We start from the raw sequence: 15,304 nt of genomic DNA on the forward strand, positions 1-15,304 counted from the left end.
AGACACCTGTGTGAAGATAATCTATCAGCAAGAAGCCCTCGCAAAGTCCCACTGTTAAAAAAAAAGATGTGTTGAAGAGGTTACAATTTGCCAAAGAACACATGGACTGGCCTAAAGAGAAATGGATAAACATTTTGTGGACTGATGAAAGTTTTTATCGCATACCAGGGATCATGGATCCGTTTGCATATATCAAAATACTTGAAGAGGTCATGTTGTCTTATGCTGAAGAGGAAATGCCCTTGAAATGGGAGTTTCAACAAGACAACGACCCCAAACACACCAGTAAGCGAGCAGCATCTTGGTTACAGACCAACAAAATTAAAGTTATGGAGTGGCTTCTGAGGTTTCTGAGGCAAAACCAAGAAATGCAGAGGAATTATGGAAAGTTGTCAAATCATCCTGGGCTGGAATACCTGTTCACAGGTGCCAGAAGTTGGTCAACTCCATGCAAAACATATGTGAAGCAGTTCTCAGAAACAGTGGTTATACAACTAAAGATTAGTTTAGTGATTCACAGCAATGCTAAATCCGAAAGATTTTTCAGTTTATACAGTAAATATTATATATATACACACACTGTTCCATATGCAGCTTATGAAGTGGCCTGGATAGTCCTTTGCAGTATAGTATATTTGTCATGCATCAGCCTGTCCTATATTTGAGTGGATGAATGTGTGTTTGGCTGAGAGCACACCATGTGGATATAAGCACGAAGGGACCGGAGCTTGGTGAAGAGAGCAGACTTAGATGTGGTCTCACAGGCAGGATTTGCAACTCCTCCACTCCCCATTACTGTCAGTGTCCATGTTGGGAAAATGCTGAGGCAGAGCTGCAGTTTGCTGCCTTGCTCATACCGTCCCCATGGTCCTCACCCTGGCAGAGGATCTGTGATCGCATGCATTAGCTATATTGCTCAAACAGTTCACTTAGTAAGGATTTTTTAAAATGTGCAAACTTTTTGCACTTGTTTGGCACACTTACTTTGTGCAGAGTCAAAGAGTGTGACAAATTTAGCCACCCAGTTTGTAAATCCAATTATGTGCTGTATGTAGTCTTGCATTACCGCCCTCGTTGTATATTAGAGAATATCTATATTTATAAGCTATATAAAATGAACCAAGTAGGATGTTTTTTAATGAATTCATAAGATTAATGAAGTTTATTATGGATGTTATCCTGTTAGCAGAACTGGGTTTTTGCGTTAATCCTGTCTGTTGTATATCTGCCATTCATAAACAGCATGTTTGTTTGTCTAGCCTCTTGTTTTATTACAACTTAATGTAGTCCAAATTTTGCTATTTACCTGAAACTTCAACGTAACCTCAACAGTGTTTATTTTTAGTTTATGTGCTGAAGTGCTCTCCTCAGGGCATTTAAATTCTGATGAGTGGCTGAGGAGCCCTAGGCCCTTCAAGGATCTGAGGTTTTTTTGCACACAGTTATTGAAAGTATGGGTCTCTTATTGTTAAATCAAAAAGACAAGGGGTTAAAGTATGAGGCAGCATTACTGATATCTCTAAATAATTTCAGTTGCTGGTGTCTTCTATGCACAGAGTATAGTGAATGCATGCAGTATCACAGCTACGTGTTCTATCTCCTCTGCTGGTCCAGTTTTTCCCTCAGGGCTCATCCATTAAAGCAGTATGAATAAAGCGTAATGGAGCTCTTATTTCCTCATTACAGAGAGTGAGAGAGAGGTTACAACTTAGCTCCTTTGCATGGCATGCAACTTAATACATATACCTTTGGGCTAACATTTCATAATACAGCACTGAATATAAAATAGATCCACCTCTCTCCCACTTTCTCTTCTCTCATGTATTTTCAACTTCTTATAAATGTTTGTGAAGAAAACTTCATTGTGTGTTAAAAATATAGGTGTATATATAATCATCCTGTTTTCTGCAAAACTCATGTGAAATTGTGTGATGGGTTATGATGGGTATGCTTGGTAGCAGCTCCTATCTCCTTTCCTTGGGGACAGCTTCACTGCTGTTTAGCTGTGTGTCAGGGTTTAATGATTTTGCAAAAGCTATTTGAGTGTGTGAGAGCAGATCTAAAAGTATGAGTGGGCAGAGAACACATTGCTGAGAAAATCCCCAACCTCCTGACTTGCAAATCCTCTGACAATAGAGCGAGAGAAAGAGTGTGGGGGTGTGTGTAAGAAATGTCACTGCTGCTCTGCTGGTCCGTTACAAGTTACCAGACCCCCCCCCCCCGTCCATCTCAAAGTGGGTGCAATGTAAGGTCCCTCTTTCCCTCATTCCATGCTAAATGCTGCATGCGAGAGGGGCAGGCAGCAGGCTGTTGCGGTACAGACGTGCCTAGCACTATCACTGAGCAGATTAATGACAGCGGTGGGCCTATTTAGAGTGCGCCTCTGATAACGGCATGCGCCGCGCCACTCAATTTCAGATAGCGCTAATGGAATCTGTCCTGTGCAATTGTAACGCAAGGGAGATTCATTTGCAATGGAGCTTGGAGCTGTCAGCTGGCAGTGGCACCGGGTGCTGGGGTGCGGGCGTTGGGTGCCCGGTGCTTGTGGGGTTGGTAATGTGAGAGGGAGGAGGTGGGGGTGTGGGGTCAGGAGGGAGACCGCAGCCAGTTTTTGGCCTACAGCATATCTCAGGCCCTCTGAATGGAGCAGCCTTCTCTCTGTCTGTCCATGAGCTGATAGTCAGCCTTGTACTCTAAGCCTCTGAGCGCTGTCACTCAGACACTTTTCTTACCATGTGCCAGACTTGGCCTGCATGCAGCTCTTTTGCACATAAACACTGAACATTCACCATTCCTTTCATGCCAACAAACCACAGAGGAAGAGGACATATGGAGAGAAGAAATGAAACAAGTGCCAGAAATCCATTTGGATTAATCAAGATAGTAAGTGTTATATACTTCAATGGAATATGTCTGCTATTTTAGAAAATGTGTGCAGTCAGATGAAACTATGAGTATGAATATTATTAGTTGCATTTATATACCTTTCTCAAACTCATGGACGCTTTAAAATATCAATTTTTTAATTTTTTTTTATACACACACACCTGATGAGAAGCAGCAGCCAATTTTGCACACAGTGTACTCTTGATCAAAAACCACAGACCCCTGGGGGACTGCACTGGGTGCAGGGAAAGGGGTTAAGACCAGGACAGAGCACCAACCACCACTGAACATGTGTGTGTGTGTGTGTATATATATATATATATACACACACACACACACACGACAATTTAGAGTATCCAATCAACCTAACCTCCATGCTTTTGGACTGTGGGAGGAAACCAGAGACCCCAGAGGAAACCCACACAGACAACATGGAAGCTCCACCCAGATAGGGACTTGAACTCAAGTTCTGAGTGCTGAGAGACAAACATCTTAACCACCAAACCCCCCTTATTCTCTTGTCAGTTCTATTCTGGGCACCCTGGTGTCCCTTCAATTTAAAATAAGAAATGCAATGAATACAAAGCCAAGGAAAGTTTTTATTTCTGAGTCTTTGTGATCACTGGTTGATGCGCCTCCCTCAACGAAGGGGAGAGTCAAAAGGATTAGGCTGAACAGACACCTGAACCAGTACCATTACTGATTTCTTTCTGAGTTTTTGATGAGAGAAATATGTTGTTTCAAATGCTGGCCTGTTAGACATCCTAGTCCCTGTCAACACCTCCTCACATCATTTTCTGCCTCACTTTGTCATATTGATTTCAGTGCTCTATGGCTCTTCTTTTGTGCCCTTTGCTGTTGAACACAACCACCTTACAAACCTAACTATTTGAACTGAACTTGTTGAAACTAGACTGAAATTGAAGTCATCTGGGGTAGGTTAACCAGGTTTTAGACGCTTTCTGTTTCCATGATTCATTCAGTCATGAGTCAGAATGCTGGTGGGAGCCCTGTAGCTGTCTTGCCTAAAAATTCAAATTGAAGAATACTGTGTAAAATTCCAGTAAAGTTCAAGGAGTATTATTAAAGTGAAGTTGAAAATATATGTGATATGAAAATTTTAATCTGTTCCTGTTTATTGGTGTTTGGAGAAGTACACAAATTCTTAATTTCAATAGAAGTAGATATAACTTGTGTAATATTACTTTGTTGAAAGTGATTCAACTTTGTCACTCAACTTTGCAGAGTATAGGTACACAGCCGATGAAATGCAGTTAGCATCTAACCAGAAGTGCAAAAGTACAATATTATTTACAATATTATTTAGAAAGTGCAAAGTATGTAACTGTGGCTACAACATCTACTATTATGTACAAATATGCAGTTAAAGTATTCAAGTACTTAACAACAATAAAACATAACTTAAATAAAACATGTATAACCTGGGTATTTATTCTCATTTTTCCACACGTTTCTGGGTGAACATGTCACAAAGTAATCTTTGGTGATTACTCTTTCTGTTCATTTAAATTTTTTAAAGTTCTAAACTCATAAAATAATTAGTTGTTAGACAAGTGTAGTAGAGTTAAAAAGACTCCAAAAGTCTAAATAACCAAATTCTCAAAAATGTTCATTACAGTAGTGGGGTACTTGTATTTTTCAACTACTAACCCCTACTTGTTAAATTATTTCTCTTGGGGAAAAAAAAGTGTGTTTGTGATATGATAAAAAGTACCATAATGGGTTAGAGAGAGAGAAAGTACAATTAGGTGGTTTCAATACTGGAAAAAGATGGAGAAAAAGGGAGGGTGCTTGAGATTTACAGTGGCATGAATGCCTGTCCCTGCTTTGCATGTCATTTACATGCCTGGCCATATCACCCAATTGGATTGGAAACAGAACCAGCAGCTTAGGAAGAGGAATAAAGACCCGAAATGCCATCACTTCTCTCATCCCTCTCTCATCCCATATCTGCCTGCTTCTCTTTTCTTTTGCTCGGCTTTTCTCACTGTCATGATACCTACTCTTTTCGCATTCTGCTCTCCACAGCACAACCTGGCACTCTGTAGCTAGATTTTGTCCACTGAAACCCAAGCCTTACAGTGCTGAATGGGAGATGGATTGGGCCAAAGAGACGAGAGGGGGGGGTTCAATTTTTGTTTGACATTTTAAAGACCGTTGCTAAGAGGCACTGAGGTGTAGATGTTCATTAATGCAGTACCATGATTCAGTACTCACCATTTCAAGGTAATTTGATCACCATTTGAAGTCATTTGATCAAGTCATTTCAAGTCATTATAGAGGACTTGGAAAACATTAAAGAGAACTAATAGTTATTAACAGTTAATAACAGAGTTATTAGTGTTAATTCCAGCTGCCATGAAAAAGAGTTATTGTGTCATTGCAGTCTTACTGAAATTTACTTGCAAACAAAAAGTTAATGCTTTAGTGATAGCACTATATTCCCTTTTCTGTTTAACTTAAACTGCTATGGTTCTTTAAAATATTATACTCGAAGTAGTAGAGCTAATGACAAAAATGATTCAGAAATATTTTAACAAAATAGACACTTAATGATATCTTGGTGATATATGCATGTAATTGCAACAAAAAAAGGGAACATCTCCTTCACTCCTGAGGCCTGGTCTTATTTATAATGGTCAAGCACACCTATGCATCAATGCCACCAGAAAATAGGTATTGTTTTCACAAAGTAAATACAAAATATATTAAAATATTAATCACATCTTGAATGCAACAAATAAAAAAAATCTTATTGTTAATAATAATAATAATAATAATAATAATAATAATAATAATAATAAACTATCACATCTATTAGAAAGCTTAACACTAGGAAAGACAAGCTGACAGTTATTGACAGTTATTACAAATCTATGAAGAACATCTAAAGCAAACTGGCCATCATGCAAAAAAATACTTTATATGTTAAATATTTCTAACAGGCATCTCTGTAGACAGCCATAAAACACATATGAGAGAACTATAAGCATATCCACCTGAGAATCAGCCTGTTATCTGCTCTTATGCTCTCTTTGTCACCGATCTCTCTCTTCTCTCTTGAACATAATGTTCCACGTAATTCACATTTTTGCAAAAAATATTTTCATATACTTACAGAGTAGTATTCAAGTGAGTGACACTGGATTACATTTTATGAGCTGTGTGGTGTAACAAATGGTAAAACAACAGTGAGCTGTGGCATAAGTGAGGTCAGACGAAATCAGTGGCTTTTATAGTCGGTCATCTTTGATCTTGTGATACTCCTTTCATGCCTCAGTAACCCCTAACACTGTTCTAAAGAGGTCATATTTGAAGGAGAGGGGAACAGCATGCAACCACACCACCCAAAAGACACCAAGCATCAATGTTTATGGTTGACCATGCTCTGTGCATGTCCTATTATCCTGTTGTTAACTTTTATTTACATTCAAAAAATTTTAAGAAAATTTAATATCGAGTAAAGGCTAAGGAAGCACACGCCCAACTGTGAGCTGGGAAAATGCTTATAGTTTTCTGCAGTAACACTGAAGGTCACTTATTATGTTGCATTAAGCATGTGTGAACAGACAGGTGGGATAGAGATTTGGGATACATAAAGCTGAAATCTGAAAATATTACTCAGTGTACCTGAGTGTATCATTAGTGGTGTTAAATATGCTATTTGTCATCACTCACTTTGCTGTTTGCTTTTTGAGTTTGCACGATGTATTGTCTGAGTTCAATTTTTGTTTTAATACTCCAGACCATGCACATCTCCTCATTGCTCATTCATTCATTGCCATGTTTTTGTTTCTGATTGTAGTGTTTTTGTTTGTGAATGTAGGCCATGGGGTTCTTATGGGGAGTAAACTCCACACACACACACACACACACACACAACACCACACACAGATACACGCCATCAGACATAAGACAATTGCAAATGTAGCGCTTACATTGCTTATATATATATATATATATATATAGATAGATAGATAGATAGATAGATAGATAGATAGATAGATAGATAGAATATAAAATATTTGATATACCCCTATTACTATTAGTGTTATCACTCCATCTCTCCATATGCCTCTCTCTGTGATGAAAACCAACCAAAATGTGATTAATAATTCATGCAAAACACAGTAAAAGCATGAGTTATTATTTGCATGCATCATTCTCCGCTAACTGCCCGATTGTTAGACTGAGGAGGCAGCTATAAGTGCTCTCTTTGTTAGTCTCTGTGGCATATTTTCAGTAGTGTATTTCCATTGTGACGCGTGTAATCCGCATGCACCCTAATCCAAGAGCAGGTGGCCAGGCGTGTGGCCGCAGCAGGGTGCAGAGGGGGTGCACTCGCCCTGCTTCAGGAGGTGGAGGGGGGAGGCAGGGGAACTCCAACCAGTATACACACTCACACCTTCTGCCATACGCAGCCAACAAACACACAACACACACACACACACAGTTGCACTGCTGTGACCATTGCACAAAGATGTTTGCCCACTCTTGCACACCACCCATTAATAAAATGCACACAGTTGGATTCACGTGGCGTAACCAGCACTGCCGCACCAACATAAGGGTCCTCAGACCTACACTTGCCAGCATTCATGAGCCTAACATCCAGACATACACAGAGAGCCATGCACAGCCATAAACAGGTGGGCCAGAAAAGAAGGGAGGGCTGGGAAGGGGCATCTGCTGACAAACCCAAAAGCAGCATCCCTTCTCTGTGACCTCCCCATCTGCTCATATGTGGATGTGTGTGCATGTTCACATTGCAGGATCGTTTTGATGCGGGCTGTGCTGGAGCATAATTATTTACCCTCAACTATGTGCCTGCATGTGACCTACAGGCTTGAGACTTATGGTAGTCATTGCAAAGAACAACATACAGCGTCCAAAAAACATGACTGCCTGAAATCCGTCATGCACTCTTTAGTGGTGTTTTGGAAATAATGCCTTTGCCAGAAATTCGTCACTATGAGTGTGATCCAGGTCAGCGGGAAGCCTCACACTCTGATGAGCTAATGGGCCATGGGCCTGGCCCACAGTGGGCACTGGGCTTGTGCAGCTCACTGGGGTACAGGTGTACCTGCTTTAAGGCCATGGGCCTGGCCAGTTGGAACAGATAGGAGGAACACTTTGAGCAGAGATACATTTAAACGATGGCACAGTCTGGTGTGTATGTATCTAGAGCAGCTAATTACCGGGTCTATGTGTGCCTTATGTGAGACGCTGTCTGGGTTAGCACAGTGGTGCCACCACTGATGGCTGATGAGACTCAGCTCTCTGCCTTAAACTCAGATGGGAAAACAATTTTGAGTTCCAAAATCTCAGTGACAAATATCATATCTCCCTGAAGCACATAGAGCATATCTGCAGTATTTGCTGTCCAGTGCTATCCCGTACCTGTATCTCTATATCCCATAGTCATACAGACATTCTCCATAAAGCAGTATGCTGTTACAGACAAAACCCAGCTGGACTGCAAAAGTGGCAAATTAGTGGTCTTCAACCATAGCACTGACCTTAATCATTTAAACAATTTTCATATGTGTTTATAATGCAATTCTATTAAAAACAAAAGAGGTTATTTTCAAATGTTTTAGAGTTTTGTAGCAAGGATCTATAATGCCTAATGGATTTCACAAGCACCCAAAACAGTTAAATGTTTTTCAATACATAAAAACCTTATGCATGACAAATTTCACCCATTAGCTGCATAAAATCTGTTATGGTCCTATTAATTCATTTTGCATTTAAAGAGAATTATCTCTTTTTATTAATGGCCTCAGGCCATGATGGCCCAAGTATTGATCTGGTTGTGGACATATGCATAGGTCCTGCAATTGTAAAGGTCCCCCACACTCCCCGCGTGCCCCCCCAACACAAGCGCATGCACACACACACACATACACACACACCAAATAATATGTAGTAACTTCACAAAGGCTCTTCCACTCAAAAATGTTTCAAATCTGTAATCAGCTTTCAATCTTCTATTTTCATGATCTGTGCCACTTTTTACTTAGGTGTGTCTGTGAGGATACCATCAGATAATACCATCAGATTCAATCAAGTATACCCTAAAGAAAAAAATAACATCAAAGTACATTAGGGAATGTTTTCTACAATCATATAACTCATAATATTATGGACACTGATTGTACAAAATGTATTTTTAAACAGGTTCATAGATATTCATAGGGTGCATATAATGGTTTTAACATTTTTATTGTTATTTACTGCAGAAATGTACCAATAAGCACCATTAGGAATGCTGCAAGACTGACATGAATCATTCTTGACTTGTTACTGATCTTTCATGCTATTTACTTAATAGTATGCCTGGTATTTTTCAAGCAATCATAGTATGATCCTACTGAAATGAATTTAAGAACTATATTGACAATTAAAAGTATTTAATACATTTTTCCTATTTTAAAAAAATATATATTTTAATAAAGTAAATTGTACTGGCTTGAATTTCTTGAAGTGTATGAAGACAAAATGTATTGTTTTTACATCATTATATTCAGCTTTAGCATTTGAAATGCCTCATAACTTCCAAACATAAATAAATAGTCCTAATTTGGACTCATAGACACTGTGTGCGTGTGGTCTCTTTGCTTATTAGGCTATTTATTCTTTTTCACATTTTAGAAATGCTTCGCATCCAACAGATACGATTGTTCGTAATTCTATTTTTATAAAACCTTAGGGCACGTTTTTGACTTCCGGTTCTTGCCAGATACTGCATATATGCATTAGGTCTCACCGGCGATAGCACCACCTGAGTAAAACTATTTTATACCGCCCATGCTGTCTCACCGATTTAAGATGAATGATTTGCCTCGTGTATATATGAATATTAAGCAAAGTCCTCTAAATAAGTTTATATGGGTGATTCTGATCGTCCTAAATCTATACTTGCTGTTTCTAAAAAGGACTGCCACGTGGAACCCTTGCGAAAAACAAAACAAATAAGAAAAAAACTTGAACGTGCAAAACGTATGACTAAGAAGTTGCAACTTATTAAAAGGAAGTTGCAGTAATAATAGTAAGTAAAATAATAATAATAATAATAATAATAATAATAATAATAATAATAATAATTTGTTGGTGGTGGTGATGATGATGATCATCATAATGACAGCATACCAATACATCATAATAAAACTGATAATGGGCTGTTGTACTATGATAATAATCCTACTTATTCTGGTTATTAATATAACATTTTCTATAATATTATTATATTGTTATCATTTGAGCTAATATATAAACTAACGCTAATTTAATCAGTTTTCAAGTATTAGGATTAACCAATGATAGCTAAAAGGGAACACTAAAAAAGTATGCCATATTCAGTTTATTTTGTCTAGAATATATGATGCACCAAGATTATGTGTCGCCTAGCCGAACTGACGTGGAAGAAGTGCTCCATGCTAACGATGAAGAACTTAGGGTATTCGCCTTAAATAAATACATATTTTTAAAAATTACGTGGTGTTACGAGAGCTATTTTGAATAGCTTTACTACATTTTGCAACCATATGATATCATGCAATCTTTTACATATACCTATACATATGTTTCATTTAATTTCCATAGTAAAATAAAGCAATGTAAAATAATGAATGTGTAATGCAAAATAACGCAATACTCCAATACAAGTGATATTACCACTAAAAGTTCAAGTACGTCTGTTAAGAGGCAGTTTTATCTCTATGTGTTTAACTGAATGAAAACGTGTAGACAGAGACGACAGTACATAGACTGTACATATTATTTTAGGTAATGAATATTCGGATAATACCAAACCACAGTGTTATTGTTGTAATTACAACACCCAGCGTCCGAATTTCTTTTTCACACATTGTTATGTATGACCTCTAGACATCTGAGTGTTTTTAAGGAACTTCGTAAGTTGCCTTTCGGAGGCAAGGAATCTCCCCATTTAATTTTTTGGACTATACTCTCTTTTAGGATGGATTATAGCTTTCTCATACTGTGCATTTACCCATTTGACACTTGATGTAACGAGTGTTTCAAGATGTCGATTATGTATTAAATCAAATGAAATTAAATTGATTATTGGAAATAACCAAACATATCCACGTTTCACAAATCACAAATATCTTATTATCTAGAAGTTTTAAACAACGTTTCCTTCATAAAAACATTAAGATGTTTTATGTCTGGCCTAGCAAAATAATACATTTTAATAGCATCAATTAAGCTTTTCATATTTTGTCAACCTTCTGCTCGGGAAAATCAATATGAAAGCACCAATGATTATGACAAGATTACTCTAACAGCATAAATTGGTGGCAACACGAGTAATTGCTGGCTAAATTAGAGTAGTCATACTTCAGACTCGTCAAGTAAGAGAAGTGTGATAGCCTGGTGCTCAAATGGTGGAGAAATATTTTAGCAATTGTGTAAAATATAAATCTGATTCCGTTGTCATTCCCCTACTTTTAAGATAATGAAAACTGAATCTGATCAGTAATTCTAGCCAGCAGGTCGTTTAAGAAACAGATCAGACACACTTAAACGAATTTTAGATTAAACTGGACCGGCATCTGCTAGTTGTTATTGACAATAGTGGTCTCATTGAATTAAGCAATTGAACTGTTTTTCAGGGTGAAAAAATCAAAATAGTGTAGTAGTCGCGAGGACTATATTTTCCTTCAAACTGAGAATGTTTTAATATATGTCTAACATTCGGTGGGAAACTGTATTTACATTTACAATAATAAGTTATCGTTATTAATAACAACATAAAAACTATCAAATTTACAGTTTTCAATGACAAGCTCAGATAGCCTACAACAGATAGCAGTTTAAGAAGATATACAGATTTAAGACAAAAAACAAATATTTCCGCACAAATACATATACACTGATTGTCTCTTAAAACAAAAATAAACAAAACACAACTCATTAAACGTTTGTCATAAATAGAATAGTGCATTTCACAAACTAGGTATCTTCTGCGTTGATCGGCGCACACTCACGCAACTTGCAATGCCTTGATCAAAGACCTCTTTTAGCTTGCCAGATCCTCTAATAGGCTTAAGGAATGCTGAACCGTTGGGTACTAACGGTGGTTTTCCTCTTGGCTTGCCAGTTTCTCCATATCTTAATGAAAAATATTATTCTAAATAAATAAAATGAAAATCTAAATCGTTTCTGTAGCTTTTGCATTGCTTTGCCAGTCTTTGATACTATCATCTTTTTGCTGCCCGGCTTATATGTCTGCTGGTGCACAATATTTCCTATGGACCTAATACTGAAGCTTGTCATTCTAGAAAAATTACAAAACCTGAAATTTCCACGACGATGTCTGATCTTTGTAATCCAAACAGTCGGCGCTGAAGTTGAGTTTCCAAGAGGCGCTTTGGTCCTTGTAATCTAAGCAATCTGACGGTGCACTGTATCCAAGGCCAGACGAACCATAGCCTTGGCTTGTGATCGAGGATGGTGGGCCTAAATGATTACTGACCGCATTTGTGCTTACTGGATTCAGAGTCGATCCGTGGCTGGCCAACTGGTGATGCACAGGTCCAAGGTAAGACCCACAGTCCATTCCACTAAAATAAGACGATGTACCAGTGTAGTTTTGACTATATCCCGACGCCTGTGTGTAGGTGATGGGATAAGACCGTTGCATACAGGAGGACGAAGACGTAGAGAGTGGGTCTGAGAGTGGAGAAATGGAGGCCGGACTCCAAATTGACACAGGAGCAGTACTAGTAGAGATAGCCGGTAAAGAAGCGCTTGATGTGGAGGTAAACGGACCGCTTCCATTGCCATCGGATGTGGCTTCTCTGACTGGAGAACTCTTTTTCTTTACAGGTCGAATTTTGTTCTGCGTGCCATTCTGTGTTTGCTGTTGTTGTTGGCGACACTTCGCTCTTCGGTTTTTGAACCACACCTGTTGTATTACGTCAAACCAAAATCACCAATTACATATATTTATTTTATAAATATTAGTGATAACTGAATTTTTTTGCAGTTCTTATTTTCTATCTTAGTTTTTTGTAAACAATAGAGCATATAAATCTTCACATATAGTTTCACCAAACTTTGGGGGCATATATTGTTTGAGTAGAAATGTTTATAGTCTATATATGTAATAAATTGTGCAAAAAAGAGACCACATTAAAATATGAGTATTGCATTTCAATGTCGATAACGTAAATTTCACGCTTAATAAAGCACTAACTAAGCATATTTTTCTCATCCCATGAACCACGAGTCTTTAGAAAAAGTGATAGGCCTATCACTTACTCACCTGTACACGCGACTCTGGTAGGTTAATTTTCAAGGCTACTTCCTCACGCATAAAGATGTCCGGGTAGCGTGTCTTTGCGAACAAGGCCTCCAGAACGTCCAGTTGAGCCCGGGTGAAGGTTGTCCGCTCACGTCTCTGTTTACGAGGCGTTGCTGTAAATAAAAATTACATTCTCATTGTTTAGATGAATATAAATGCAACAACAGACTTGGAAATCTGAAACATGTGTTCTGTACTCACTCATTAATAATTTACAACCCTTTGGGACTTGTAGTAAATCAGCAGTATTTCTGTAACACTTATGTTCTTTAATAATTAAGATACTCTTGGGAATGTATATGAATGGCAAGGGAACCATCTAAAACCATATGAAATTAGCTATATATATTTAGTGTCAGTATGTGTGTTATGTTTAACTTTTTTTGCAAAGCGCCAGGAATTGCAAATTAGATATCAGCAAATCGAGAGTATTTTCTCTCTTACCACACTTTTTTTCTATTTTAAGACGAGTGTCATGTGACTACTCACAAAGATAAACCAATTTAAATTAATTTTACCTGGATAACCCACAGATGAGTGAAGCAGGTCCATCCCCGAAGTAGACAGACTGAGTCCGTTGACTGTGTAGGGTGGTTGTTTCAGATAAGACATCATGCTCGCACCTGGGCGAGTGAGGAGGGTGCACGTACTACAACTAAACGTGCACACAGTTTATACTGCTCGGATTTTTTTTCTGTTTTCCTTTTCTTCTTAGCCTATCGCGCACACGGACGGGACACAAGAAGCACAGCAGTGGAGTGAGTTGCTGACACGGTATGTAGTTGAAGGGGGCGGTACCACTAAACATCCCATAATTGCAACACGCCTTCTTCGAGAACAAAAACACGGTTGCTGAAAGGCACGCACATTGAGACGCAACAAGGCGCAGCATTTACATAGTGGCCATGGGTTTTAGGACGAGCTAATTGTCTCCAAAGTAGACAGCCTGACTGGGGGCCATTTGCAAAGACAAAGACTACTGTTGACCAGATAAATAATGCTGATAACAAAAGCCCCTTTGGCGATAAACAATGAGACAAAGCTGCGAAGTCCGTGCTCTCTATTTTGTGGCTATGGAACTGCACATCTTAAATTCAGGCTTTGCTCTTTGTTTGAATCCCGACCACTTGTACATTTGAATTGGTTGTCATTAAAATGCGAACAGCAGCTTGGTAAATAACAAGAAACTTGCGGGGAACTTCGAAGATTGTAATTCCAGTCGACACTCCCTGAGCAATTCCCACTTAATTAATTGCACCCGGTAATTAGATTTTCGGCGTGGGGATTTCTAAAAGTGTTGATTAGCAAAGATTATTCAAACTTAAACTAAATAAACAAACCATCTTCTCCGTTAAGAACGTATCAAATATCCACTTAAACTCCCCCTCTTCTTATAATCACCCAGAGAAGGTGATAATTAGGGAAAGAAAGAAAGAAAAGAAAGATGAGAAAATGCTTCTTTTATCTTTTAAATTACAGTTGTTTAAAAAGGATTTTCGATAATTGTTCACATTTATATAACATTTATACTTTTATATTTTTATTTATATAAAAATAAAAAGTAGCAAATCATTACAATCGCAATCACTAAGCGGTACCTATAGGCTACTTCTGTAAAAGGAACAACTCCAACGTTTCTGTTTAAAGAGGGGCCCCTCTTATATTTAACGTATTTTGTAAAAGGGCTTATAGTCTATTTAACGGCTACACCGCTCAATCTGTTACTTAAAACTCCAGACCTCGTGTACCAGTTGCTCTATATCCGCTCAATAATAATTACCCTGTACAAGAATTAATTATTGTACTTTTTTCAAGAAATTAACGAGATAATCCGGACGGCACGCGCTGCCCTGATTACAGGACGCTACCCTCGACTCTACGGCGCTCTCGAGTTTCGAGATTAATTTTTTGCGTCACGAAAATAAAACAAAAGCCTGTATTGTTTTTGCAAAGCTTTGCAGACTGTCCGTAACCTCACCCCTAAATTTCACTTTCCCAAAAGCATTATTATTATTATTATTATTATTATTATTATTATTATTATTATTATTATTATTATAGTGT

At 38.1% G+C, this 15,304-nt stretch overlaps 1 protein-coding gene across 1 annotated transcript; it reads right to left on the reverse strand.

Moving 5' to 3' along the window:
- Positions 1-11,035: 11,035 nt before the first annotated feature.
- Positions 11,036-13,908, reverse strand: LOC113569706 (homeobox protein OTX2-like). The gene is made up of 3 exons (XM_026997706.3): positions 13,759-13,908; positions 13,202-13,353; positions 11,036-12,841 (listed from the first exon to the last, which is right to left on the reverse strand). Exons 1-3 carry the CDS (start codon positions 13,853-13,855, stop codon positions 12,221-12,223), a joined length of 870 nt encoding a protein of 289 aa, XP_026853507.1. The 5' UTR covers positions 13,856-13,908; the 3' UTR covers positions 11,036-12,220.
- Positions 13,909-15,304: the final 1,396 nt, after the last annotated feature.

Source organism: Electrophorus electricus, chromosome 7 (assembly GCF_041902795.1).
Source record: "Electrophorus electricus isolate QZ-2024a chromosome 7, ASM4190279v1, whole genome shotgun sequence".
NCBI classification, from domain to species: Eukaryota; Metazoa; Chordata; class Actinopteri; order Gymnotiformes; family Gymnotidae; genus Electrophorus; species Electrophorus electricus.